Raw genomic sequence first — 25,152 nt, 5'->3', positions numbered from 1 at the left:
GGGTCCAGGTTAGATTGTCCACTAGTTGCATATCAAGGAACTTGTGCTCGCCACTCTCTCCACAGCAGAGCCATTGATGTGCAATGGAGAGTGGTCAACCTACGAGTTCCTGAAGCCCACCAACATTTCTTTTGTCTTAGACAATAGACAATAGGTGCAGGAGTAGGCCATTCAGCCCTTCGAGCCAGCACCACTATTCACTGTGATCATGGCTGATCATCCACAATCAGTACCCTTTTCCTGCCTTCTCCCCATATCCCTTCACTCTGCTATCTTTAAGAGCTCTATCTAACTCTTTTTTGAAAGAATAAAGAGAATTGGCCTCCACTGCCTTCTGAGGCAGAGCATTCCACAGAACCACAACCCTCTGGGTGAAAAAGTTTTTCCTCAACTCCGTTCTAAATAGTCTACCCCTTATTCTTGAACTGTGGCCTCTGGTTCTGGACTCCCCCAACATCGGGAACATGTTTCCTGCCTCTAGCGTGTCCAATCCCTTAATAATCTTATATGTTTCAATCAGTCTTGTCCACACTGAGGCTCAGGTTATAGCTGTCACACCATTTGACAAGCCTCTCAGCCTCCTGTCTGCCAATGAGGCTGTCGTATCATCAGAGAGCTGGATGTGGTAGCGCAGTCGTGAGTCAGCAGTGTGAAACTTGAGATGTTGCTGCCAGGGGGATGGGATGGCGGGGGTTGGGGGGAAGAAGCCCGAATGGGAAGTTGTGAGCAGGATACGGAGCACAAACTAGCGAGTGATAGGTGAAACCAGATGAGGAGGAAAGTAGGTAGGTCGGTGGGGGAGGGGGATGAAGTGAGAGGCTGAGAGGTGATAGGTGGAAGAGGTTAAGGACTGAAGAAGAAGGAATCTGAGAGGAGGGGACAGTTGACCGTGAGAGAAAGGGAAGAAGGAGGGGCACCAGAGGGAGGAGATGGGCAGGTAAGGAGAAGAGAAGGGGTAAGAAGGGACCCAGAATGGGGAATGGAATAAGTGAGGAAGATGTGGGGGCAGAAATACCCAGAATTTCTCCAGCCTGATGGCATGAGCATTGATTCTCTAATCTCAATGGTTTCCCATCAAGCTCAGCGTTTAATGTTTCACATTCTGGATCCTGGTTCCCATAGTCACTTCCACTCTCTGCATCCCAGTTCCCAATCTCCTTTCCACCTTCCAGATCCTGATTCCCATGCTCCCTTACATGGTCTGGATCCTGGTTCCCATGCCCCATTCCATTCTCCAGATCCTGGTTCCAATGTTTTCTTTAAACTAATTAGAGTCTATTTCCTTTACTCCCTATAGACCAGTTGGATTCACTATACACATATTAAAATACAAAGTAACATCAGAAAAGTGAATTAAAAATGCATTAATGTTTTAATATGACAACATTCAATCATCAGAACATCTGCTGGCCCAGGACCATGGTGAGATTGCCTTGTCCAGTTTGGGAAGTTATAGACTCAGAAATAATCAAATGGTTTGTTGAAGTATTTATATTTAATGTAGAGACAAAGTTTAACTACATTCGCTCCCAACTCCTTCCCATAACTCTGCTGCGGCATAAACACAGTTATTAATGATTAATGTTTTAACAGAAAAACAAACACTAGGATCAGAAAATACATCTCTAACCTGATTCGACTAGAACAATTAACCAAAAGTAGCGATACAGTGCATCATCTTCTGTAAAGTGGAATTTATTTTTGCCAGTTGCTGTACAGTTAATCATGGCTATTCAGTGGGCTAGGCAGTCTGGACTGGATGTTATGTTAATAATTTGGATAATTGGACTCTGGCCTGTTGTGATTTGTGGTAAGGACCTTTTCTGATACCCTAAATAATAATGTAATTTTAATTGGTGTAATAGTATAGTTTTGTTTTCCATTTTAAATGTAAGATTTGCAGATATTATACAATATAGATAAAGGAGTGCTAATGTGGTAGGATGTTGATGGTATGCTGTTTCAACTTGGGTTTTTTGTTGACAGTGATCAGAGCTGAGGTATATGTGGACTACCTAGGCTTTTTAGACTGCATTCTGACTCTATACACACTTGACTGTGTGGCTAATCACAGCTCCACTGCCACGTTCAGATTTCCCAAATCGACCCCGGTGGTTGGATGAATCACAGGTGGAGATGAGTCAGCCCCCCCAGAGCAAGCAGGGGGCACCTGGGTGAGTGGTGCCGCAACACCAACCTCTCGCTCGGTGCCAGTAAAATGAAAGAACCGATTGTTGACTTCAGGAGGGAGAAGGAGGGCAAGCATGAGCCAGTCCCTGTTGGTGGAGAGAGTCAGCAGCTGTAAAATCCGGGGGTGTTAACATATCGGATGACCTGCCTTAGGCCCCACACATGGATATAATCATTGGGAAAGCACGTTAACGTCTTTACTTTCTTAGAAGATTAGGGAGGTCTGGAATGTCACCAAATATATGAACGAACTTCTACAGCTATACTGTTGAAAGTATCCCGACTGGTTGCCTCATTGTCTGGTATAGAAATGTCAATGTGTAATTACACAAGAAACCACAGAGAGTCATGGGCTTAACCCAATATGTCCTAGGCACGTCTCTGCCCACCACTGGTGGTATCTGACTCAAGAAACCAACATCCATCATCAAAGATCCCCTCCACCTCGACCATGTCATCTTCTTGCAGCTATCATCAGGCCTGAAGTGCTACACGTCAGGTTCAAGAACTGGTGCTTCCCTTCAGCCATTTTGTTCTTGAACCAACCGGCAAAACTTTAACCACTGCATCAATACAGCAACACTAGGGCCACTTTGTTCTCTGAGATGAAAATGGGCTTCATTTTTTTCTAATAATGTGTTTTTTTTGTAAAGATTGTGTACAATTTACATTCTTTCTTATGAATGCTATTTATATGATGCTGCTGCAAGCAAGTTTTTCATTGCACTTGTGCAAACATATTTCTGTACATTTGGCAATAAACTTGACTGACTTGGACTCTGACATTGGTTGGGTATGGTGTAAGAAGGGCCTCTTTGGCAGTGTGATGGCTTCACTTGATAATGAAATGAAAACTCGGAGCTAAGCCAGTCCTGACTTCCAGGCATAGCAGGGCATGTTGTGAGCTGAAACCAATGACAAGACATCAAGCTACTGCACGTAGTTGATCCAGAAAGTCATGGCCTACGACCACAGCCAAAGATAATTCCTACTGAGCTCCAAATCCAATATCATCCTGAAAAACTTGATTAATCACTCCAAAATTTCTGAGAAGAAAAGCAAAATTAATTTTACAGTCTGAGACCCTTTGACAGACCTAAGAAGAGCTCTTTCACAGTCCTGATGTAAGGTCTTGGATCTGAAACATTCCTTCTGTCTCTCTTTCCACAGATGTGCACGAGTATTTCCAATGTTTTCTGGGGGCTTTTTAATCTCATATTTCCAGCATTTGCAGCATTTTGCTTCCCAAGTTCCTCTGACACATAATGTCCCAAATCTTTGTGTTTACATTGCTATTCTGTTTACTACTGGGAATTAATTGGCACACTTGGTTTTAAGGATTAATTGCATTTCTAGAGACTGGTTTCCCCTTCCACTTTCTTTCTGAATACATGACTAAGTAAGTAGCATTAAAGGCATCAGTAACGTGTTCACAGGCTGATTTTCCTAATTTCAGATTTTCAGGACTTTCCATAGATTTAGCCTCAGAATTTCTTCCCTATCTCCCTGTTGGGGTTCGGGAAGTTGGAACACTGCTCTGAATCCCATAACTGCAGAATCAGACGAGGGAGAAATACACGCAGATGTCACTTTATTATCTACACCTGTACACCTGCTCGCTTTTGCAATTAGCTAATCAGCCAATCAGGTGGCAGCAACTCCACGCATGAAAGCATTTAGACATGGTCAAGTTGCTCAGACCAAACATCAGAATGGGAAAGAAATGCGATCCAAGTGACTGACTGTGGACTGATCGTTGGTGCCAGACGGGGTGGTTTGAGTATCTCAGAAACTGCTGATCTGGGATTTTCACGCACAACAGTCTCTAAAGAGTCTATAGAGAATGGTGCAGAAAGCATCCAGTGAGCAGCAGTACAATAGGTGAAAACTCCTTGTTACTGAGAATGGTCAGAGAGGAATGGCCAGACTGGTTCAAGTTGTCAGGAAGCCGACCGTAACTCATTTAACCTCACGTTACAACAGTGGTGTGCAGAAGAGCATCTCTGAACACACAACACATTGAACCTTGAAGTGGATGGGCTACAGCAGAAGGCCACATTGGGTTGAAAAGTGTACGTAACAAGGAGGCCACTGAGTGTGGATGGTACCTGCTTGCCCTTCCTGATAGTCTGACTGCACGCTATCTTGGCTTTTTTACCATCCGTCCTATCCTGAGTCCCTTCACTCCCCAGCCGAATTAGTTTAAACCCTCCCTAACAGCTCTAACAAACCTGCCTGCAAGAATATTGGTCTTCCCTCGGGTTCAGGTGCAACCTGTCACTTTTGAACAGATCATACCTCCCCTAGAAGAGATCCCAATGATCCAAGAACCTGAAGCCCTATCCCGTGTCAGCTTTTCAGCCACGTATTTATGTGCAAATCATCCTGTTTCCATCCTCACTGGCGCATGGCAAAGGTTGCAGTCCAGAAATTACTACCATGGAGGTCCTGATTCTCAGCTTTCCGCCGAGCTCTCTAAATTCCCTCTTCAGGACCTCTTTGCTTTTCCTTCCTATGTCATTGGTACCAACATGAACGAGGACACCTCTCCCCCTCCAAAATGCCGTGGACCCTATCTGAGACAACCATGACCCTGGCACCTGGGAGGCAGCATACCATTCAGGTGTCCCGTTCATGTCCACAGAACCTCCTATCTGTTCCTCTGACTATTGAGTCTCCTATCAGTACCACTCCCCTCTTCTCCCTCTTTCCCTTCTTCACCACAGATCCTGGTCTCCATGGCATTCCCCAAGGAGGTCATCCCCCACAACAAGATCCAAAATTGTATACTTATTTTTGAGGGGAATGACCACAGGGGTGCTCTGCGCTAACTGCCTATTCACATTTCCATTTCTCCTGACAGCCACCCAGCATCTTGCCTCCTGCAACTTCGGGGTGACTACTTCCCTGTAACTCTGATCCATTATCTCCTCACTCTCCTGTACAAGCTGAAGGTCATCCAGCTGCTGCTCCAGATCCCTAACACGGTCTTCAAGGAGGTGCAGCTGGATGTAGTTCCCTGGGAGACTCTTGGTCTCCCAGGACTCCAATAGCCAGCATGAAGAACACACAACGGCCATTTACTACACTAGGTACAGTAAGAGAAAAAAAGGGAACCTGAAAGTTTTCTAAATCAATATATAGAGGGACCAACTAGAGGGGATGCAATATTGGATCTCCTGTTAGGTAACAAATTAGGGCAAGTGACAGAAGTCTGTGTAGGGGAGCACTTTGGTTCCAGTGATCATAACACCATTAGTTTCAATTTGATCATGGACAAGGATAGATCTGGTCCTAGGGTTGAGGTTCTGAACTGGAAGAAGGCCAAATTTGAAGAAATGAGAAAGGATCTAAAAAGCGTGGATTGGGACAGGTTGTTCTCTGGCAAAGATGTGATTGGTAGGTGGGAAGCCTTCAAAGGGGAAATTTTGAAAGTGCAGAGTTTGTATGTTCCTGTCAGGATTAAAGGCAAATTGAATATGAAGAAGGAACCTTGGTTCTCAAGGGATATTGCAACTCTGATAAAGAAGAAGAGGGAGTTGTATGAAATGTATAGGAAACAGGGGGTAAATCAGGTGCTTGAGGAGTATAAGAAGTGCAAGAAAATACTTAAGAAAGAAATCAGGAGGGCTAAAAGAAGACATTAGGTTGCCTTGGCAGTCAAAGTGAAGGATAATCCAAAGAGTTTTTACAAGTATATTAAGAGCAAAATGATTGTAAGGGATAAAATTGGTCCTCTTGAAGATCAGAGTGGTCGGCTTTGTGCGGAACCAAAGGAAGTGGGGGAGATCTTAAATAGGTTTTTTGCGTCTGTATTTACTAAGGAAGCTGGTATGAAATCTATGGAATTGAGGGAATCAAGTAGTGAGACCATGGAAACTGTACGGATTGAAAAGGAGGAGGTGCTTGCTGTCTTGAGGAAAATTAAAGTGGATAAATCCCCGGGACCTGACAGAGTGTTCCCTCGGACCTTGAAGGAGACTAGTGTTGAAATTGCGGGGGCCCTAGCAGAAATATTTAAAATGTCGCTGTCTACGGGTGAAGTGCCGGAGGATTGGAGAGTGGCTCATGTTGTTCCGTTGTTTAAAAAAGGATCGAAAAGTAATCCGGGAAATTATAGGCCGGTGAGTTTAACGTCAATAGTAGGTAAGTTATTGGAGGGAGTACTAAGAGACAGAATCTACAAGCATTTGGATAGACAGGGGCTTATTAGGGAGAGTCAACATGGCTTTGTGCGTGGTAGGTCATGTTTGACCAATCTGTTGGAGTTTTTCAAGGAGGTTACCAGGAAAGTGGATGAAGGGAAGGCAGTGGATATTGTCTACATAGACTTCAGTAAGGCCTTTGACAAGGATCTGCATGGGAGGTTAGTTAGGAAAATTCATTCGCTAGGTATACATGGAGAGGTGGTAAATTGGATTAGACATTGGCTCAATGGAAGAAGCCAGAGAGTGGTGGTAGAGAATTGCTTCTCTGAGGCCTGTGACTAGTGGTGTGCCACAGGGATCAGTGCTGGGTCCATTGTTATTTGTCATCTATATCAATGATCTGGATGATAATGTGGTAAATTGGATCAGCAAGTTTGCTGATGATACAAAGATTGGAGGTGTAGTAGACAGTGAGGAAGGTTTTCAGAGCCTGCAGAGGGACTTGGACCAGCTGGAAAAATGGGCTGAAAAATGGCAGATGGAGTTTAATACTGACAAGTGTGAGGTATTGCACGTTGGAAGGACAAACCAACGTAGAACATACAGGGTTAATGGTAAGGCACTGAGGAGTGCAGTGGAACAGAGGGATCTGGGAATACAGATACAAAATTCCCTAAAAGTGTCGTCACAGGTAGATAGGGTCGTAAAGAGAGCTTTTGGTACATTGGCCTTTATTAATCGAAGTATTGAGTATAAGAGCTGGAATGTTATGATGAGGTTGTATAAGGCATTGATGAGGCCGAATCTGGAGTATTGTGTTCAGTTTTGGTCACCAAATTACAGGAAGGATATAAATAAGGTTGAAAGAGTGCAGAGAAGGTTTACAAGGATGTTGCCGGGACTTGAGAAACTCAGTTACAGAGAAAGGTTGAATAGGTTAGGACTTTATTCCCTGGAGCGTAGAAGAATGAGGGGAGATTTGATAAAGGCATTTAAAATTATGATGGGTATAGATAAAGTGAATGCAAGCAGGCTTTTTCCACTGAGGCAAGGGGAGAAAAAAACCAGAGGATATTGGTTAAGGGTGAGGGGGGAAAAGTTTAAAGGGAACATTAGGCGGGGCTTCTTCACACAGAGAGTGGTGGGAGTATGGAATGAGCTGCCAGACGAGGTGGTAAATGCGGGGTTTTTTTTAACATTTAAGAATAAATTGGACAGATACACAGATGGAAGGTGTATGGAGGGAAATGGTCCGTGTGCAGGTCAGTGGGACTAGGCAGAAAATGGTTCGGCACAGCCAAGAAGGGCCAAAGGGCCTGTTTCTGTGCTGTAGTTTCTATGGTTCTATGGTTCTAGAAACTTACCCAGAGCCGAAGCCTCCTTTGTGCCAAAGCCTGACACTCCTACTCTCACCACTGGCCTACTCCCAACAATGGCCACCCCGCTTTGTCCCTTCTGTACTTTTATTTAATTTGCTGTGCTCTGCTCCCGCTGCTGATTGGGCTGCCAGAATGAGCTTGAATGGTTGCAAAACTCTCCTTTAAAACAAGTGTCGCCAACATACGAGAAACCTCCTCGCTGTGGCCTGCTCCCACCATTGACTGGGCCACCGGAATGAGCCTTGAAGATAAAGAGTCCCTAAAATGAGAACACTGGTTGTGGGAAACATCTCAATGATAGGGAAAGTGAGTGTAGTTATCTGCTTTTATTCAACAGGCTGATGGTTGAGGGGTAGTAACTGTTCTTGGACCTGATGGTGCAAGTCTTGAGTCTCTTGTACCTTCTATCTGATGGCAGCAGCAATAGAGGAAGAAGAATTCAGACTGGACAATCTGACTGGGGAGAAGGAAAAAAACGTTTCAAACCTAGAACTGTTTGGATAACTAAAGTTATGAAATTTGAAATGAAACAGCAAAAAGAGCTTGATTATTATGAAAAACAGGAGAAAATCTGCAGATACTAGAAATCCGAGCAACGCACACAAGATGCTGGAGGAACTCAGCAGGCCAGCTAGCATCTTTTGTAAAAGTACAGAAAATGTTTTGGGCCAAGACCCTTCAGCAGGACCTGAAACATTGACTGTACTCTTTTCCATAGAAGCTGTCTGGCCTGCTGAGGTTCCTCTAGCATTTTGTGTGTGTTGCTTGGATTTCCGGCATCTGCAGATTTTCTCTTGTTTGTAGTTGGACAACATAGAACATAGAACATAGAATAGTACAGCACATTACAGGCCACAATGTTGTGCCGACCCTCAAACCCTGCCGCCCATATAAGCCCCCACCTTAAATTCCTCCATATACCTGTCTAGTAGTCTCTTAAACTTCACTAGTGTATCTGCCTCCACCACTGACTCAGGCAGTGCATTCCACGCACCAACTACTCTCTGAGTAAAAAACCTTCCTCTAATATCCCCCTTGAAATTTCCACCCCTTACCTTTAAGCCATGTCCTCTTGTATTGAGCAGTGGTGCCCTGGGGAAAAGGCGCTGGCTATCCACTCTATCTATTCCTCTTATAATCTTGTACACCTCTATCATGTCTCCTCTCATCCTCCTTCTCTCCAAAGAGTAAAGCCCTAGCTCCCTTAATCTCTGATCATAATGCATACTCTCTAAACCAGGCAGCATCCTGGTAAATCTCCTCTGTACCCTTTCCAATGCTTCCACATCCTTCCTATAGTGAGGTGACCAGAACTGGACACAATACTCCAAGTGTGGCCTAACCAAAGTTTTATAGAGCTGCATCATTACATCGCGACTCTTAAACTCTATCCCTCAACTTATGAAAGCTAACACCCCATAAGCTTTCTTAACTACCCTATCTACCTGTAAGACAACTTCCAGGGCTCTGTGGACATGTACCCCCAGATCCCTCCGCTCCTCCACACTACCAAGTATCCTGCCATTTACTTTGTACTCTGCCTTGGAGTTTGTCCTTCCAAAGTGTACCACCTCACACTTCTCTGGGTTGAACTCCATCTGCTACTTCTCAGCCCACTTCTGCATCCTATCAATGTCTCTCTGCAATCTTTGACAATCCTCTACACTATCTACAACACCACCAACCTTTGTGTCGTCTGCAAACTTGCCAACCCACCCTTCTACCCCCACATCCAGGTCGTTAATAAAAATCAGAAAAAGTAGAGGTTCCAGAACAGATCCTTGTGGGACACCACAAGTCACAATCCTCCAATCTGAATGTATGCCCTCCACCATGACCCCCTGCCTTCTGCAGGCAAGCCAATTCTGAATCCACCTGGTCAAACTTCCCTGGATCCCATTCCTTCTGACTTTCTGAATAAGCCTACCATGTGGAACCTTGTCAAATGCTTTGCTACAATCCATATAGATCACATCCACGGCACTACCCTCATCTATATGCCTGGTCACCTCCTCAAAGAACTCTATCATGCTTGTTAGACACGATCTGCCCTTCACAAAGCCATGCTGACTGTCCCTGATCAATCCATGATTCTCTAAATGCCCATAGATCCTATCTCTAAGAACCTTTTCCAACAGCTTTCCCACCACAGACATAAGGCTCACTGGTCTATAATTACCCAGACTATCCCTACTACCTTTTTTTGAACAACGGGATAACATTCGCCTCCCTCCAATCCTCCGGTACCATTCCCGTAGACAAAGAGGACATAAAGATCCTAGTCAGAGGCTCAGCAATCTCTTCCCTCACCTCATGGAACAGCCTGGGGAATATTCCGTCAGGCCTCAGGGACTTATCCGCCCTAATGTATTTTAGCAACTCCAACACCTCCTCTCCCTTAATATCAACATGCTCCAGAACATCAACCTCACTCATATTGTCCTCACCAGCATCAAGTTCCCTCTCATTGGTGAATACCGAAGAGAAGTATTCATTGAGGACCTCACTCACTTCCACAGCCTCCAGGCACATCTTCCCACCTTTATCTCTAATCGGTCCTACCTTTACTCCTGTCATCCTTTTGTTCTTCACATAATTGAAGAATGCCTTGGGGTTTTCCTTTACCCTACTCACCAAAGCCTTCTCATGCCCCCTTCTTGCTCTTCTCAGCCCCTTCTTAAGCTCCTTTCTTGCTTCCCTATATTCCTCAATAGACCCATCTGATCCTTGCTTCCTAAACCTCATGTATGCTGCCTTCTTCCACCTGACTAGATTTTCCACCTCACTTGTCACCCATGGTTCCTTCACCTTACCATTCTTTATCTTCCTCACCGGGACAAATTTACCCCTAACATCCTGCAAGAGATCCCTAAACATCGACCACATGTCCATAATACATTTCCCTGCAAAAACATCATCCCAATTCACACCCGCAAGTTCTAGCCTTATAGCCTCATAATTTGCCCTTCCCCAATTAAAAATTTTCCTGTCCTCTCTGATTCTATCCTTTTCCATGATAATGCTAAAGGCCAGGGAACAGTGGTCACTGTCCCCCAGATGCTCACCCACTGAGAGATCTGTGACCTGACCCGGTTCATTACCTAGTACTAGATCTAGTATGGCATTCCCCCTAGTCGGCCTGTCCACATACTGTGACAGGAATCCGTCCTGGACACACTTAACGAACTCTGCTCCATCTAAACCCTTGGAACTAATCAGATGCCAATCAATATTAGGGAAGTTAAAGTCACCCATGATAACAACCCTGTTATTTTTGCACCTTTCCAAAATCTGCCTCCCAATCTGCTCCTCTGTATCTCTGCTGCTACCAGGGGGCCTATAGAATACCCCCAATAGAGTAACTGCTCCCTTCCCATTCCTGACTTCCACCCATACTGACTCAAATGAGGATCCTGCTACATTACCCACCCTTTCTGTAGCTGTAATAGTATCCCTGACCAGTAATGCCACCCGTCCTCTCCTTTCCCCCCCTCTATCCCTTTTAAAGCACTGAAATCCAGGAATATTGAGAATCCTTTCCTGCCCTGGTGCCAGCCAAGTCTCTGTAATGGCCAATACATCATAATTCTATGTATGTATCCAAGCTCTCAGTTCATCACCTTTGTTCCTGATGCTTCTTGCATTGAGGTACACACACTTCAGCCCTTCTACCTTACTACCTTTACACCGTTTATTCTGCTTCTCTTTCCTCAAAACCTCTCTATATGTTAGATCTGGCTTTACTCCATGCACTTCTTTCACTGCTGTATCGCTCTGGATCCCATTCCCCTCGCAAATTAGTTTAAACCCTCCAGGGGTTTCTTCCAGGCGTACCTACCCTAAAGAAGTTTAAATCTTCCCTTCACCAGGAGTTCAGTGAAATCCTCTCTCACTGCTCCCCCTCTGTGATCTTTAACTATTATGGTATCTAGGTAAGGACAAAGTGCAAAGACAAACTGATTGGGGTTGATTCGGGAACAAAACAAGAAAACTTCTTGTGGAGGCAAAATACAAGAACAGTGTGTGAGTTTACTTACAACGGGACGTATGAAGAAGATGCAGCCGGGATCAAAGGAAGGAAAAGATTGTTGTTAGGATCAGATTGGAGAAAGGAGAAGCTAGCAAGTTAAAGCAGAAGAGTCACCTGGGACAGATTCAGGAAGACAGAAGCTGTGATTACAATATTCCAGTCTCTGGAATAGGCACATGCCAGTAATTTGGAAAATTGTAGGCTTATTGAGACTATGAGAGTTTGTGCAGGACACAGCAGTGAGGATTCAACCACAATGAGTGAAACAGCTTTTGTCCACCTGCTTCATCAGCCTTGGCAGTCCTACTTCACCAAGTTCAAGAATGGCAGCTTCCTTCAACCATTTGGTTCTAGAACCAACTATACCTTGATCTAGCAACACGGTGATCACTTTGCATTACATTGGACTTTTTAAAAATTCTGATTGTGTTCTTTCATGTAAATAATCTATATAAATATGTTTAATTGATATTTTTCTTGTGAATGCTCTTATCTGATGCTATGTTCCTGTGATGTCTTTCATTGCACCTGTGCAGAGATGTACCTGTGTATATGACAATAAACTCAACTTTGGCTTCAGAGACAGATGTATTTGCTTTACACCTATGACTGTACGGCTAACTATACCCTATGATTGTATGGGTAAGTGCAGGTCCAACACCATATTCAAGTTTGCTGATGACACCGCTGCGCAGAGCATATCAACGGTGGTGATGAATTACCGGACATTTATTTATTGTTTATTAAGATATCGTGAAGAACAGGCTCTTCAGGCCCTTTGAGCCACTCCACCCAGCAATCCCTGAATTTAATTGTAGCCTAATCACAGAATCTACCACTACGTCTTTCAACTGTGGAAGGAAACCCACACAGTCACGGGGAGAACGTACACGCTCCTTACAGGCAGCAGTGAATTGAACCCAGGTCGCCTGCACTGTAGAGCGTTGTGCCAACCACTACGCTACCGTGCCACAGGAGGGAGATTGAAGATCTGGCTGAGTGGTGTCACCACAACAACCTCTCACTCAATGTCAGCAAGACCAAGGAACTGATTGTAGACTTCAAGAAAAGGAAACCAGAGTTCCATGAGCCAGTCCTCAACAGATGATCAGAGGAGAAGAGAGTCAGTAACTTTAAACTCCTGGGTTTTACTATTTCAGAGGACCTGTTCTGGACCCAGCACGTACTGTAAATGCAATTGCGAAGAAAGCACAGTAGAGCCTCTGCTTCCTTAGGAGTCTGCAGAAATTCAGCTTGACATCAAAAACCTTCACAAACTTCTACAGATGTGTAATGGAGAGTGGATTGACTGGCTGCATCACAGCCTGGTATGGAAACACCAATGCCTTTGAACAGAAAATCCTACAAGAGATAGCGGCTTCAGCCCAGTACATCACAGGTAAAGTTCTCCCAACCACTGAGCACATCTACATGGAACACTGTCATAGGAAAATAGCAGAGATCCTCACCACCCAGCCCATGCTCATTTTTTCACGGCTGCCATCAGGTAGAAGGTACAGGAGCCTCAGGACTGGCACCACTAGCTTCAAGAACAATTACTACCCCTCAACCATCAGGCTCTTGAACAAGAAGGGTATTCACTTGCCCATCCATTGAGATGATCCCACAACCAATTATCTCACTTCAAGAACCCTTTATCTTGTTATTTCACGTTTTCACTATTTATTGCTATCTACTTATATTTTTATTTGCACAGTTTGCTGTCTTCTGCATTCTTATTAATCTTTAATTGATCCTGTTATAGCTACTATCCTATTTTTCAGCCCATTTTTCCATTTGGTTCGGATCCCGCTGCAAGCTTTGATAACCTTCCTCGCTGTCTATTACGTTCCCGGTCTTCGTGTCATCCACAAATTTGCTGATCCAGTTAACTACACATTATTATCCAGATCGTTGATATAGATGGACAGACAACAACTGACCCAGCACCAATTAGAGATGACTCATAATCAGAGCCATGAAGTTAAATGAAAATTGGTCGATTTCTCTCACATATCTTGGGACACCCAGTAAGAAAACTGCATGACTCTTGGGGAATTACACTGTGACCTTTGCAAGGTGGGGAACATTGCTGAGAGAAATGTGCTGATACTTTAGACTGGGAAATGTGTTGATTTAAGGAACAAATATACATTGCAGAAATGAATTTATGTAGAATAAGTGTGTATTAAAGAGGATAAATATTTTCATCTCTAATGCGGTTATGCTTAACATTATAGAAGGAGACATCTGTGATAATACAGAAGTAATTGAAAAAGGATGGATTAAATGGCCAGAGAATCGAATTGAAGGAAGTGTAATGATGTATTTCTGTCCGGATGGATTCCGACCCTTTCCTGTCAGCTTGAGGTACTGTGGCAGGAGTGGTAGATGGAGTCATCTGAGGAATGCTTACGGTGAAAAAGCAGAAAGGGCTTCGTGCGCAGGTTTGCCTTTGTCTAATACCTTAATCCTCTTTAAGGGGGCTAAAATATGATGGAAGCTGCTTTTGACTGAATTCGAGGTCAGCAATGCATTCAGGCATATAAACTGTTCTGCATTGGCGGCACAATACCATATCACGTTAGTGTTAAAAGCTGGTCTCAAGGCAAAGAGATGGCATAATAACTCAGTGAGAATTTCTCCAGTGAACTTAGTAATTCACTCCTATCCTTGAAAACAACCTGCTATGGATGCCAGCTGCTCCAGATCACTGCCCCAGGTCCTTGCCCACAAAATCCAAGCAATTCATTTCTATGGGAGCTTGTATTTATATCTACAGATTATCAGGGCTTAGTTTGACAAAGGTCTATTTTTCTACTGCTGCAGAAACATTCACTCTACTTCTCTTTCCACTGTTACCATCCGACCTGCTGATTACTCCCAGGAGATTTTCTGTTCCAATTTCTATTGCTTCATTCGTGGATGCGTCTATCAGCAACCCAACATAGCTTGGAGAAGCCTTGGTATATGAAACTATAATACCATTTTTAAGATACATGCATTAAATGTATCAGTTAATGGTGTAAAAGAGGGATCAATTTACAATTCTAAACTATCATTGGCTTGTCACTGATCTTCTATCCAGATTGTAATGGCTTTGTAACGAGAAAGATCCGTGTGGTTAACTAATTTTTCTTCACATTATCAACTTGAGCAGCGTATGCTCTGTTGGAAAGCTAGAATAGATTTGTCCCAGGGTTGAGAACAGATGTAAAAAAAAATAGGACAACAACACTCATTGCAAATGTGAAGGTGGTTGGAGATCTCACACCAACCCTTGCAGAACACCACTGGTCACTGGCAGCCAATCAGAAAATGTCCCGCTTTATTCCCACACTTTGCCTCTTGGCCGTCAGCCAATCTTCCATCCATGCTGGTATCTTCTCTGTCATACCATAGGCTCTTTTAGACTCATGTGTGACATAAAAATCCAAGTACACAACACCCACTGATTCTCCTTTGTCTGTTCTGCTTGTCATTTCCTCAAAGAGTCCAAATAGATTTGTCAGGCAAGATTTTCCCTTAAGGAAACTATGCTGACTTTGGCTCATTTTATCATGTGCCTCCAAGTACCCTGAAACCTCATCCTTTGCAACTGACTCCAGCGTCTTCCCAGCCACTAAGGACAAGATAACTGGCTTATAATTCCCTTTCTTCAGCCTTCCTCCCTTCTCAAAGAGTGCAGACATTTGCAATTTTTTAATCCATCCGAACCATTCCAGTAACTAGTGATTCTTGAAAGCCCACTGCTACTGCCTCCACAATCTCTTCAACTCCTTCTTGCAGAACCCTGGAGTGTAGTCCATCTGGTCCAGATGATTTGTCTACCTTCAGATCTTTCAGCTTTCCAAGCTCCTTCTCCTTAGTAGTAGCAACTACACTCACTTCTGCCCCGTGACACTTTTGAATTTCTGGTATATTGTTAGTCAGTTCCACAGTGGAGACTGACACAGAATACTTATTCAGTTCATCCACCATTTCTTTATTCTCCTTTACTATCTCCCTAGCATTGTTTTCCAGCAGTCCAATATTGACTCTCACCTCACAGGCAGGAGAAAACCTGCAGATGCTGGAAATCCGAGCAACACACACAAAATGCTGGAGAAAATCAGCAGGCCAGGCAGCATCTATGGAAAAAAAGCACAGATGACATTTCAGGCCAAAACCCTTCGGCAGGGCTGGAGAAGAAAAGCTGAGGAGTAGATTTGAAAGGTGGGGGGAGAGGAGAGAGAAACTCTTTATATACCTGATAAACTTTTAGTATATTCTTTTATATTATCGGCTGGCTTGCCTTCATATTCCATCTTTTCTCTCCTTCTGGCTTTTTGTTGCTTTCTGTTGTTTTTTAAAAGCTTCCCAATCTTCTGGCTTCACACTAATTTTTGCTCTATTGTATGCCCTCTCTTTTGCTTTTAGGCTGTCTTGAACTTTGTTGTCAGTCATGGTTTTGTCATCTTCCCTTTAGATTACTCCTTCTTTGGGATGATTCTATCCTGCAGCTTCCATATGGTTCCCAGAAACTTGTGCTGTTCTGGCATCATCACTGCTGGCGTCCTCTTCCAATGAACTCTGGCCAGCTCCTCTCTCATGCCTCTGTAATTCCCTTTACTCCACTCTAATTTGATACATCTGATCTTATCTTCTCCCTCTCAAACTGCAGGGCGAATTCTATCATATTATGATCACTGCCTCCTAAGAGTTCCTTTACCTTGAGCTCCCTAATCAAATCTGGTTCATTACACAACAGCCAATCCAGAATTACCGTTCCCCTAGAGGTCTTAACCACAAGCTGCTCTAAAAAAGCCATCTCCTAGACATTCTACATATTCCGTCTCTTGGGATCTAGCATCAACCTGATTTTCCCAATCTACCTGCACGACTATCATAACATTTACCATTTTACATACCTTTTCTATCACCTGTTGTAATTTGTACCCCACATCCTGGCTACTGTCCTGAGGCCTGTATAAAACTCCTATCAGGGTGTTATTACTCTTAGAGATTCTTAACTCTACCCACAGGAATTCTACACCTTCCAATCCTATGTCACCTCTTTCGAAGAATTTGATTTAATTTTTTACAACCAGAACCACCCCACTCGCTCTGCCTATCTGCTTCAAACTCAAACTGGAGAATACAATACTTAACATGTTTCTTTGGCAGTCAGACATAATAATTCATATGCTTCCTTCAAAACAGGAGCTTTACATAGAAGCATTTTTATGATATGCGCAGCATCCTGCCTGATCCCATGGCTAAAACATAAAATCCTGCTGTTTTTATTCCACAGCTGATGAATAATTGCTATGTTTTAATATTTGTCATCTTTCTGTCCTCTGCTTCAAACAATATTTAATCTGAGATGGTTGCCCAGACTTTGCCATTTTATTCCCTTTAGTAACATAAGTAAACTCTGTCTGGCCATTGGTTTAAAAATATTGGGGCTTCCTGATACTTTGCAATCTTTGCGTGTTAGGAATATATTTATAAGCCTTTACATTTTATTGTAGATTCTTAGTGATCACAATTTCATTTTCTGGCCTTACTCGTGACAGAAACATTCCTGTTCCTTTTTGATAGTGTAGCAGTTAGCGAGACACTATTACAGCTTGGGACGTCACAGTTCAGAGTTCCCTTCCGGCATCCTCTGTAAAGAAGTTTGTACGCTCCTCCCGTGTGGGTGTGGGTTTCCTCCTGGTGCTAGTTTCCTCCCACAGTCCAAGGATGTACCAGTAGATAAGTTAATTGGGCATTGTAAATTGTCATGTGATTAGGCTAGGGTTAAATAGGGTTGTGGGGCGGTGTGACTCACTGGGCTGGAAGATCTTGTTCCGTGCTGTATCTCTAAATAAAATAAATGAATAAATAAATACTCATCTCTTCCCAGTTCTATCTTTATTCTGGGCTGTCTGCTTTTGTCAGTCACATCTGATCCATCTATTCATTTTTACTATTTTATTTATTGAGATACAGTGTGTAACAGGCTCTTCCGTCCCTTCGAGCTGCACCGCCCAGCGATCTCCAATTTAACCCCAGCTCAATCGCGGGACAATTTACAATGACCAATTAACCTACCGACCAGCACGTCTTTGGATGGTGGGAGGAAATCAGAGCACCAGGAGGAGACGCACCCCGTCACGGGGAGAATGTACAAACTCCTTACAGGCAGTGGGGGGAATTGAACCCATGTCGCTGGTATTGTAAAGCGTTGTGCTAACCACTACACCACCCTGCCGCTATCCTTCACATACCATCCCTTGTTCCCCTCTCTGAGTAGTTGGTTCCATTTGGATTGATGTTCTTTCCTTTTGAGAAAGTGTTATAAAATATAGCTTTCTGCTTTCCTGACTGACCCTCTTTGAATCCACATTTCCTAAAATTAGCATTAGTCTTTCTTTTACCACAACCCTCTCCAAAGTAACCCCTGACTTCAAACATCAAGATTATTGTTCTTATTTCAAAGTGCTCACTATAATCACAGACTCCATCCCTGAGAGAATACTTTAACCATTTAGATCTGCAACAGTCTGGTGTTTTACCTGCAACACAGTTTTGTTGTTTTAATCCAATGTCAAATCTAACAATTTATGTGTGGTTATTTGTAGAACTGGGTGGCAGGGTCGAGATAGGTCTCTACCAAAGGAGGTGTAAGGCACTCCTTCTCTCTGCTAGTCTGCAGGTCACACTTGAGCAAGGTGTAGCACCTGCTTAGTACGCCGATCAGGGTAATGTGAAGCCATGAGAGCAGGTGGTGGATGGTCGTATGAGCAGCTGGTGCATAACACAAGTCCTGGTTATGTGACCACTGATGCCAGGCAGACAATCTCTAAAGAGTATTGATAATGGTTTGGGGGAGGGAGGGGGGTGTCACCTGTCTTGTAAAGACACTGCCCAGAATAAGGCAAAGGCAAACCACTTCAGTTGAAAAATTTGCCAAGGACAATCACAGTCATGGAAAGACCATGATCGTCCACGTCATATGACATGGCACAAAATGAACAAGTGATTTGCAGAATATCCCAGCTCAAAACTTTGTATTTTTTTAAATGCCTTTGAAACTTTCAAGGCTCTCATTGCAAATGATTGCTCTCTAACCTAGTACAGTGTGTGGTGCTAACAGAATCTAGTCTTTCCAGATAGTCAGGTCCGGATATTCGGAGGCCGTACCCTCCAAATATCCGGACCTACATCTCGGTTTTTTTGCACTACCTTACTTTCCATTTTTATATTTCCTACTTATGGTTTATAATTTAGATTTTTAATATTTACTATCGATTTGTAATCCAGGGAGCAGGAAGTGCAGAATCAAATATTGCTGTGATGATTGTACGTTCTAGTATCAATTGTTTGGTGACAATAAAGTATAAAGTATAAAGCATTGCTCTCCTCGGTAAGTTAAGTTGTAATCTATGCCCTAATTATGAAAGTCCCCCTGCAAGTAATTCCAATAATGCTTTTGTTATATACAGTATGGTCCTTCCTTTGAACCACAGCTCAGGACTGGCCCAACAATAGAGTTCCTTCCCTTTGTTTCATTATATCCTTTAATTATTCCCTGGAACACAATATATTTTTTGATACTTGAGATTTCAAACTCTGGTACATTTTGCCCCACCACTTACATCTCCAAAAACATTCTCAACATGGTCCTGATGCAGGGTTTCAATGTGAAGTAACTCCAATTCTTTTCACAAAATAATCTGCAGATGCTGGGGTCAAAGCAACACTCACAACACGCTGGAGGAACTCAGCAGGTTGGGCAGCATCCGTGGAAAAGAACGGTTGGCATTTCGGGCCGGAGTCCTGACGAAGGGTTCCGGCCCGAAGCGTCGACCGATCTTTTCCACGGATGCTACCTGACCTGCTGAGTTCCTCCAGCATGTTGTGAGTGTTCCAATTCTTTTCATTAGGTTCCTCTGGAGATTATTTTGTTGTTTCAGATTCCAGCACCTGTAGTTTCTTGTGTCTCCACAGTGTAATTATTATTCCATGCAGTAAATGATACGGTTCTCGATGTAACCATTCTTAATTTTCATCTGGTTTATTTTGCAGCAATACTTTGCCCTGTTCCTTCTTTAAGATTTGGAATGTACAGTCCTCCTCAAAACAGCTACACAGTTAATGAAACCATCAAATTTCATTGCTTTGATGGATTCCAGCTGGCCGGTTCAGCTTCGAGCACCTGTTTGCCAAATGGTCAATGGAGTGGCAAAGTGCCCAGATGCAGCAGTTTAAGTATTTATTTTTTATCTTATATTTCCGTGGTTTAATAAGCATAGTGGTTTAAGATTTAAGTTTACTTTTAGTGACTGAATGTGTGATCTCCTGCTAGAAATGTACGGCATAATCCAAGTTGTACCTAAGAAGTCATTGTATTGAAGAGTGCCTGTAAGGAGCTTGAATGTTCTCCCTGTGACTGTGTGTGTTTCCTCCAGGTGTTCTGGTTTCCTCCCACAGTCCAAAGATGTACCGGTTGTAAATTGTCCTGTGATTGGACTAGGATTAATTTGGGGGTTTCTGGGCAGCACGGCTTGAAGGGCCAGAAGGGCATATTCCTCACTGTATCTCAATCAATCAATAAATAAAAGAGACCTTGGGTTAATTCACCAGAAGCAGATGACTATTTTATGTGTAGAAATGCACTTAGAAACTTCTAAGTGTCATCAACACAGAATTTGATTTGACAGCGACATTGTCAGTTGTTTGGTATGACACAGTTGTTGCGTGAATGAAGTCACCAGAGAAAAGTTCTGGTAGATACAAAGCAGCCTCTTTATTTGACAAAACAAGGTACAGCAGGCATCATATGGAGATGCTTTCGGTGGAAAGGTCTGCCACCCAACATGGGGCTCAGTACTTTATGTGACAAACATCAAATGACAATTCCATATTTACAACGTATGGACAATGCTTTCTTTGAAACTACACAGAAACTTCACACCTCCATATTCACACGCACACCAAGAACATCCAAATGAATTTTAATCAGCATTGTCTGGTCTGCGATTCACTGCCTTTAGGAACCCTTTGTGCAGAGCTGCACTCCAAATTAAATCCACAATACATCTTCAGTTGTGAGGACAGGTAGCCAAAGTCAATTGCGGAATGTGTATGTCCTAAATCTAAAAATCACTCTAAAGACATATCATACGGATTTCTGTTTGAACACTATAGCAATATGTTCTTGATTAGACAGGGCATCAAAGGGTATGGAGTGAAGGCAGGGGAGTGGGGATGACTGGAAGAATTGGATCAGCCCATGATTGAATAGCGGAGCAGACTCGATGGGCTGAATGGCCTACTTCTGCTCCTATATCTTATGGTCTTATGGTCAATAGAAATGTTTAACTTGTTATAAAAGGTTGACTTATGGTAATTAAATGATCATAATAATTCTTTGGCAAACTTAATGGTTTTGGTTTATACATGAACCAAGTCCAGATTCAATAATCCAACTGACTTCTCTCCACATTCCTATCAACTTTCCTCAGACACTACCTCTCATCTACATACTAGGTGAGACTTATGGTGCCCAATTAATCTACCAATCTGAGAGTATTTGGCATGTGGGAGGAAACCAGGTCACCTGGAGGAAACCTTCCTGTTCACAGGGAGAGCATGCAGACTCTGCACAGACAGCATCGGAGGTCAGGTCTGAACCCAGATAGCTGGGACAACAAGGCAGCAGCTCTCCTCGTTGTGCCACTTCGCTGCCCAGAACTCCTTCCCGTCACCTATCAGGAGCTGAGCATTCAGGGAGTGGGTACCTTACCACTGCAGCAAAGCCGGGAACTCTACTGGGTTCTTGTAGGCACAATGGTGAAGTCAGTCACTGTATGGGAAAGCCCTCAATGGCGGAGCCTCCCAGAAATGCAGGGAAGAGGAGAAACAACAGGAAAAACTCAAAGCATGCTCTGTGCTAAGGTGGAGGGCAAAGAGATGGAATAAAACATATGGGTGATGTATGCTGGTGGAAAAGACTGGCAAAGAGTTGGAAATTCAAGAAGGAGAAGATCATTTGGTATCTGAAATTACCAGCAGAATGTGAACAGAATAACTTGGGCGAGAAAATTATTCAATGTGAAAAAGGTGCTTAACTTTTGAAAATGAAATTAACCTGCAGAAGAGCAATTTTGCACACATTTTAGGGTGCATTACTGGGCATTATAGCCCATTGAAAAAAAATCTGTCTCCACATTTTTGGTGAGGTCTTCGTTCTCTGAATCAGAAACAGGTTTAATATCATGGGCATATGTTATGAAATCTGCTGTTTTGTGGCAGCAGAACATTGTAATATAAAATAATAAAACTGCTAAATTACAGTAAGAAGTATATATGTATTTAAAACATTACATTAAATAAGTAGTGCAGAAAAAGAAAAAAAAGTAGTGAGGTATTGTTCGTGGGTTCAATATCCCTTCAGAAATCGGATGGCAGAGGGGAAGAAGCTGTTGCTGAATCATTGAGTGTGAGCCTTCAGGCTCCTGTACCTCCACCCTGATGGTAGCAATGAGAAGAGGGCATGTCCCGGGTGACAGGGGTCCTTAGTGATGGGTGCTGCCTTTTTGAGGCATTGATCCTTGAAGATGTCCTGGATGCTGGGGAGGCCAGTGTCCATGATGGAGCTGGCTGTGTTTGCAACTCCCTGCAGGTTATTTCGATCCTGTGCAGTGGCCTCTCCGTACCAGATGGTGATGCAACCAGTCAGAATGTTCTCTACAGAACATCTGTAGAAATTTGCGAGTGTCTTTGATGACATACCAAATCTCCTCAAACTCCTAAGGAAATATAGCTGCTTTTGTGCCTTCTTTGTAACTGCATTGATGTGTTGGGCCCAGGATAGATCTTCAGAGATGTTGACACCCAGGAATTTGAAAATGCTCACCCTTTCCACTTCTGATCCCTCGATGAGGACTGGTGTGTGGCCCCTTGTCTTACCCTTTCTGAAGTCCACAGTCAATTCTTTGGTTTTATTGAAGTTGAGTGTTAGGTTGTTGCTGCAACATCACTCTATCAGCTGTTGTTTCTTGCTCAAATAGCAACAAAGTCCATCGTTTCACTAACCTCTGGCTGCAGAAATTCCTCTTCATCTCAGTTTTAAAGGGACATCCCTTTATTCTGAAGACCCTAGACTTTTCTACTAATGGAAACATCCTCTCGTGCCCACTCTATCCAGGCTTTTCCAATAGGTTTCACTGAGATCTCCCCTCATCCTGTGCCTCCGTAACAGCATACGTTCACTCAACAGCAAGATACCCCAATTACTGGAAGGGTGTTGATGGAATTATGATATATCCCTTTAAGCCACCTCCAACGGGATCCCACCACTAAGCACATCTTTCCCTCCCCTCCTCTCTCTGCATTCCGCAGGGATCGCTCCCTACGCGACTCCCTTGTCCATTCGTCCCCCCCATCCCTCCCCACTGATCTCCCTCCTGGCACTTATCCTTGTGAGCAGAACAAGTGCTACACATGCCCTTACACTTCCTCCCTCACCACCATTCAGGGCCCCAAACAGTCCTTCCAGGTGAGGCAACACTTCACCTGTGAGTCGGCTGGGGTGATATACTGTGTCCGGTGCTCCCGATGTAGCCTTTTATATATTGGCGAGACCCGACGCAGACTGGGAGACCGCTTTGCTGAACACCTACGCTCTGTCCGCCAGAGAAAGCAGGGTCTCCCAGTGGCCACACATTTTAATTCCACATCCCATTCCCATTCTGATATGTCTATCCACGGCCTCCTCGACTGTAAAGATGAAGCCACACTCAGGTTGGAGGAACAACACCTTATATTCCGTCTGGGTAGCCTCCAACCTGATGGCATGAACATTGACTTCTCTAACTCCCCCTCGTATCCCATCTGTTACTTATTTTTATACACACATTCTTTCTCTCACTCTCCTTTTTCTCCCTCTGTCCCTCTGAATATACCCCTTCCCCATCCTCTGGGTCCACCCCCCCCTTGTCTTTCTTCCCGGACCTCCTGTCCCATGATCCTCTTGTATCCCTTTTGCCAATCACCTGTCCAGCTCTTGGCTCCATCCCTCCCCCTCCTGTCTTCTCCTATCATTTTGGATCTCCCCCTCCCCTTCCAACTTTCAAATCCCTTACTCACTCTTCCTTCAGTTAGTCCTGATGAAGGGTCTCGGCCTGAAACGTCGACTGCACCTCTTCCTACAGATGCTGCCTGGCCTGCTGTGTTCACCAGCAACTTTGATGTGTGTTGCTATCCCTTTAAGAGTTTACTTATGAGATTGCACTGACTAAGTTAATAGGGTTATAGCTCTGAGAACTTGCATCAAATTAACATAGAAATCTTCAGAAACCTTCAACATCAGTACCAGCAGTACACCTGGCTGCACTGCTCTGTGAAACTCTTACAGAGAAGTTCTTACTTTTTATGTGACTTTCTCAAATGGCGCTAGCACGATGAACAAAATTGCAGTGACACCAAAAATAGTGAACTGGAGCATTTATTCGACCAAAGTCTGTAGGAAGTGTCATTTGGTGAGAATTGTATTTTCTGAGTTCAAAGAAGTAAATAACTTTGGCAACACGCACAAAATGCTGGTGGAACACAGCAGGCCAAGCAGCATCTATAGGAAAAAGTACAGTCGATGTTTCGGGCCGAGACCCTTCATCAGGACTAACAGAAAAAAGAGATAGTAAAAGATTTGAAAGTGGGAGGGGAAGGGGGAGACACGAAATGATAAGAGAAGACAGGAGGGGGGGGTATGGAGCCAAGAGCTGGGAAGTTGATTGGCAAAAGGGATACTTTCAAATCTCATACTATCTCTTTTTTCCGTTAGTCCTGACGAAGGGTCTCGACCCAAAACGTCGACTGCGCTTCTTCCTGTAGATGCTGCGTTCCATCAGCATTTTGTGTGTGTTGCTTGAATTTCCAGCATCTGCAGATTCTCTCGTGTTGCAGTTTTAAAATAACTTTGGCAGCAAGCTTCTCCCTATTTCAGTTCTACAAACTATGCAATCAGAATGTTTTTAAGTTTCCTAGATAGAGTTAGTTAGGGAGGTTTAAACCAAATTCTGAAGAGGTCAAGTTCCACAATGGAAAAATGGATTATCAACAATTTAATTCTGAAATAACACTGTGGAAGTCTTCAGTACATTTGAAATGACTATGAGGTTATCCTGCTAGGGCATGGCAAGAGTATGGGAAGCTGTGGAGGGGATTTACTCTACTCATTGCCTGACCTAGCTGTGCTTCATGACAACAACCTTTCCCTTAATGCCTGCGAAACATGCCCTTAGTGATGATATGGAGTTAGTTAAGAGCGTCAAATTCCTAGCTTGTCCTGATCCAACCAGATCAATTCTATGGCCAAGGAAGTGCACTATCACGTCAACTTCCTCAAAAGGTTAAGGAAATTCAGTATACCCAT

At 43.6% G+C, this 25,152-nt stretch overlaps 1 protein-coding gene across 1 annotated transcript in view; it reads left to right on the top strand.

Annotated features, from left to right (window-relative positions):
• Window positions 1–1,674: 1,674 nt before the first annotated feature.
• Window positions 1,675–25,152, top strand: part of LOC140187548 (complement factor B-like) — a 78,620-nt gene continuing 55,142 nt past the window's right edge. The window contains exons 1-3 of the mRNA XM_072242940.1: window positions 1,675–1,810; window positions 13,988–14,194; window positions 19,803–19,985. Of these exons, the coding sequence (XP_072099041.1) occupies window positions 1,726–1,810; window positions 13,988–14,194; window positions 19,803–19,985 (475 nt within the window). The 5' untranslated portion in view covers window positions 1,675–1,725. The remainder of the gene's footprint in view (window positions 1,811–13,987; window positions 14,195–19,802; window positions 19,986–25,152) is intronic.

The sequence above is a fragment of the Mobula birostris genome, chromosome 25 (genome assembly GCF_030028105.1).
Source record: "Mobula birostris isolate sMobBir1 chromosome 25, sMobBir1.hap1, whole genome shotgun sequence".
Classification (NCBI taxonomy): domain Eukaryota; kingdom Metazoa; phylum Chordata; class Chondrichthyes; order Myliobatiformes; family Myliobatidae; genus Mobula; species Mobula birostris.
Note: the sequence above shows the minus strand (reverse complement) of the source record. Positions and strands in the feature narration are given on the sequence as shown.